General features: G+C 38.1%; 1 protein-coding gene across 1 annotated transcript; it reads right to left on the reverse strand.

Moving 5' to 3' along the window:
- Positions 1-1274: 1274 nt before the first annotated feature.
- Positions 1275-2495, reverse strand: LOC117328483 (putative uncharacterized protein DDB_G0286901). Its single transcript, XM_033886018.1, has one exon. It carries the CDS (start codon positions 2493-2495, stop codon positions 1275-1277), a length of 1221 nt encoding a protein of 406 aa, XP_033741909.1.
- Between the last annotated feature and the right edge of the window lie 2606 nt (positions 2496-5101).

Genomic DNA, 5101 nt, shown 5'->3' on the forward strand with positions numbered 1-5101 from the left:
CTGTTGGTCCCCAGTATTACTGACCCGACATATATTGTTGGTCCCCAGTATCACTGACCCGACATGTAATGTTGGTCCCCAGTATTAGTGACCCGACATATAATGTTGGTCCCCAGTATCACTGACCCGACATATACTATTGGTCCCCAGTATCTCTGACCCGACATATATTGTTGGTCCCCAGTATTACTGACCCGACATATAATGTTGGTCCCACGTATTACTGACCCGACATATACTGTTGGTCCCCAGTATTACTGACCCGACATATACTGTTGGTCCCCAGTATCACTGACCCGACATATAATGTTGGTCCCCAGTATTACTGACCCGACATATAATGTTGGTCCCCAGTATTACTGACCCGACATATACTGTTGGTCCCCAGTATTACTGACCCGACATATAATGTTAGTCCCCAGTATCTCTGACCCGACATATAATGTTGGTCCCCAGTATTACTGACCCGACATATACTGTTGGTCCCCAGTATTACTGACCCGACATATAATGTTTGTCCCCAGTATCACTGACCCGACATATACTGTTGGTCCCCAGTATTACTGACCCGACATATAATGTTGGTCCCCAGTATTACTGACCCGACATATAATGTTGGTCCCCAGTATCACTGACCCGACATATAATGTTGGTCCCCAGTATTACTGACCCGACATATAATGTTGGTCCCCAGTATCTCTGACCCGACATATACTGTTGGTCCCCAGTATTACTGACCCGACATATACTGTTGGTCCCCAGTATCACTGACCCGACATATAATGTTGGTCCACAGTATTACTGACCCGACATATAATGTTGGTCCTCAGTATTACTGACCCGACATATAACGTTGGTCCCCAGTATTACTGACCCGACATATACTGTTGGTCCCCAGTATTACTGACCCGACATATAATGTTAGTCCCCAGTATCTCTGACCCGACATATACTGTTTGTCCCCAGTATTACTGACCCGACATATACTGTTTGTCCCCAGTATTACTGACCCGACATATAATGTTGTCCCCAGTATTACTGATCCGACATATAATGTCGGTCCCCAGTATCACTGATCAGACATATCCTTTCCCCACTGGATGTTTATGTCCCCTTCAAGATCGTATTTGTCCCTGTGTCTTCAGTTTAAGTAGCATTATATATGCCAACATTTGTCTATTTATATTCGCAGCATAGTTTTCACCGATTGTTCTCTTCGCAGCATTGTTATCACCCAATGTTTTTTTCGCTGCGTTGTTTTCACCGATTGTTCTTTACAGAGCATTGTTATCATCGATTGTTTTTTTCGCAGCGTTGTTTTCACCGATTGTTCTTTTACCAGCATTGTTATCACCCATTGTTCTTTTCGCAGCATTGTTATCACCCATTGTTCTCTTCATAGCATTGTTATCACCGATTGTTCTTTTCATAGCATTGTTATCACCCATTGTTCTCTTCATAGCATTGTTATCACCCATTGTTCTTTTCGCAGCATTGTTATCATCGATTGTTCTTTTCGCAGCATTGTTATCATCTATTGTTCTTTTCGCAGCATTGTTATCACCCATTGTTCTTTTCGCAGCATTGATATCACCGATTGTTCTTTTCGCAGCATTGTTTTCATCGATTGTTCTTTTCGCAGCATTGTTATCACCCATTGTTCTTTTCGCAGCATTGATATCATCGATTGTTCTTTTCGCAGCATTGTTATCACCCATTGTTCTCTTCGCAGCATTGTTATCATCGATTGTTCTTTTCGCAGCATTGTTATCACCGATTGTTCTTTTCGCAGCATTGTTATCACCCATTGTTCTCTTCATAGCATTGTTATCACCCATTGTTCTTTTCGCAGCATTGTTATCACCCATTGTTCTTTTCGCAGCATTGTTATCATCGATTGTTCTTTTCGCAGCATTGTTATCACCCATTGTTCTCTTCATAGCATTGTTATCACCCATTGTTCTTTTCGCAGCATTGTTATCACCCATTGTTCTTTTCGCAGCATTGTTTTCATCGATTGTTCTTTTCGCAGCATTGTTATCACCCATTGTTCTCTTCGCAGCATTGTTATCATCGATTGTTCTTTTCGCAGCATTGTTATCACCGATTGTTCTCTTCATAGCATTGTTATCACCCATTGTTCTTTTCGCAGCATTGTTATCATCGATTGTTCTTTTCGCAGCATTGTTATCATCTATTGTTCTTTTCGCAGCATTGTTATCACCCATTGTTCTTTTCGCAGCATTGATATCACCGATTGTTCTTTTCGCAGCATTGTTATCATCGATTGTTCTTTTCGCAGCATTGTTATCACCCATTGTTCTTTTCGCAGCATTGATATCACCGATTGTTCTTTTCGCAGCATTGTTATCACCCATTGTTCTTTTCGCAGCAATGTTATCACCCATTGTTCTCTTCGCAGCATTGTTATCATCGATTGTTCTTTTCGCAGCATTGTTATCACCGATTGTTCTCTTCATAGCATTGTTATACATTGTGGTTATGTTTGAATAACTCTGACGTCACACCAATAGAATTCGACGTCAACTATTGAGATGTGTTACTGATTTCGACTTTTTTTCAATACCAGTGTAACAAATAGAAACTTGAACGGTTTCCCATTAAATACCATGTTTGGTACGGAGAATCCAGTCATACTGGTGTATGTATTATTTACAGTGAATCCCGTGATTAATTACCACTAACGTCCGACAGGTACACTAAGGAATCTTACATTATCTATTCAGCAGAAGATTCCGAAGTCTGTATCGTTGCCAGGGAAAACCACAGGTATTTCCGGATTCGCCTTGGAAGAGTTGGCATCACGTTCTTAGACACCGACCTTATCAAACTGTTTTAAACATATTTGTTCGAATTGTTTACCGGAATCCGAAGCTGTCACCGTAAAATTTGCAGTGTACAGTCAATAATAGACGTTATTAACGTGATAAATATAACTAAGAACTTTGTGTTGATATGCCGTGTGTTATAACTTCTGTGTGATGACGTAATAAACTTGATATATATTTAAGCATTGAACTGTTAAACAGATAAATATTTTATGTCGCCCTACATTCTATCTATCTGTCACCCAAATTGTATGTATATCGACTGTATACTACCATTTGGTAACAGTTCAAATACCGGAACAGCCGAAATTTCCAGAAGGAATAATATAGTCACTCATGTCGTTATTTATAGCAATCACATAGAATGGTTTTTGCACAAATTTGGCTTTATATTATATTTTATAAACGTTTGTAGATATCGTCAAATTGGTCACAATTGCATAATTTCTGATTGTTTGAAATAAAAGCCGTTTTTCTTGGCAATGATATACGGTTAACATTTAGAAGTGATTCGGCGTTGAACGGGTATTGCACAGGACAGACCCGATTCCTCGGAAACACTTAGGCCTATGTATCTATCGACTGGATTTACGTTATTTCCGGAGGATATAAGCTCGTAAATTCTAAATAAAAGTCGTCTTGATAGTAGATGAAAACGATTCCAAGGATATTTCGTTCGATACAGATTCCAGTCTAACTCGTCACATCAGTGTCGCTAACTTAGCAGACGATGTTCAACTTCATAGGGGCATCGATTTTGGAGTAAGGTAGGCCTTTAACCACAAAACTAAAATTCAGTAAGCATACACAACCGGAAGCCAAGTCGATACCTCCGGTTTTTCACAAGATTTGTTTACCCTAAATGCTGGACTTTTAATGTTGTCGTGTCAAGCATTTCTGAAAATTCGGAAACGAGCCCCTGTGAGTGTGACAACATTGATAATTTGATTACTTCATATCGATCAAGAATAGCGCTTATAATTATTTTGTGTCGACTTCATTTTTTTTATTATTAAATTTTATTCTCATAACTGATGTTGCTTTATTTTATTGTGATGGTTTATGTAAAAAAAAATGCCAGCATTCGAAAGCTCTCTAGGCCGGAAGTAACTGGCGGCCATTTTTAACCTACAACACTTGGAGCTGTATTCCTCCACTGACCGAATCACTGTAAATTGTAGTATACAGTATCATGAATACAATCTGGTCTACTTACGACATATAGGCAAATGCAACACAGAATGTAAATATATATATATAGGAACCTTTGTGGTGATATGTCGTGTGTTATAACTTCTGTGTGATGACGTAACACCTAACCCGAACGTGCAAAAAAGCAATAATATGTTTTTGATTGTGTAATACTTAATTTGCAGGACATTGGTTGTGTCGATGTATTAATGTGGGCGTGTCGATGTATTGGTGTGGGTGTGTCGATGTATTGATGTGGGTGTGTCGATGCATTGATGTTGGTGTGTGAATGTATTGATGTGGGTGTGTCAATGTATTAATGTGGGTGTGTCGATATATTAATGTAGGCGTGTCGATGTATTGATGTGGGTGTATCGATGTATTAATGTGGGTGTGTCGATGTATTAATGTGGGTGTGTCGATGTATTGATGTGGGTGTGTCGATGTATTGATGTGGGTGTGTCGATATATTAATGTGGGTGGGTGTGTCGATGTATTAATGTGGGTGTGTCGATATATTAATGTGGGTGTATCGATTTATTAATGTGGGTGTGTCGATGTATTAATGTGGGTGTGTCGATGTATTAATGTGGGTGTGTCGATATATTAATGTGGGTGTGTCGATGTATTAATGTGGGTGTGTCGATATATTAATGTGGGTGTGTCGACGTATTTTAAAATGAGGGTGTACCGATGTATCAACGTGGGTGTGTCGATCTTTTGATGTTCACCACTTCAGTGAATTTTGTTAAGATCCTTTTCTTCGTGTTTAGCTAATGAAAGTTCGTAGTTTTATTTATTAAACTTTTCATTTGATATTTTGTTTAGTATTTTGATATTCTATTTGAAATATTTGATATTCAATTTGATATTTGATATTCTATTTGATATTTTGATATTCTATTTGATATTTGATATCATATTTGATATTTTGATAATCTATTTGATATATTTGATATCATATTTGATATTTTGATATTCTATTTGATATTTTGATATTCTGTTGATATTTGATATTCCATTTGATATTTTAAAATTCTATTTGATGGCTTTGATATTCA

This window comes from Pecten maximus, chromosome 5, assembly GCF_902652985.1.
Source record: "Pecten maximus chromosome 5, xPecMax1.1, whole genome shotgun sequence".
In the NCBI taxonomy this organism is placed as follows: domain Eukaryota; kingdom Metazoa; phylum Mollusca; class Bivalvia; order Pectinida; family Pectinidae; genus Pecten; species Pecten maximus.

Excerpts from the sequence above, each read along its gene's own strand:
- LOC117328483 (XM_033886018.1), bottom strand. The coding sequence starts at position 2,495 with ATGTATAACAATGCTATGAAGAGAACAATCGGTGATAACAATGCTGCG.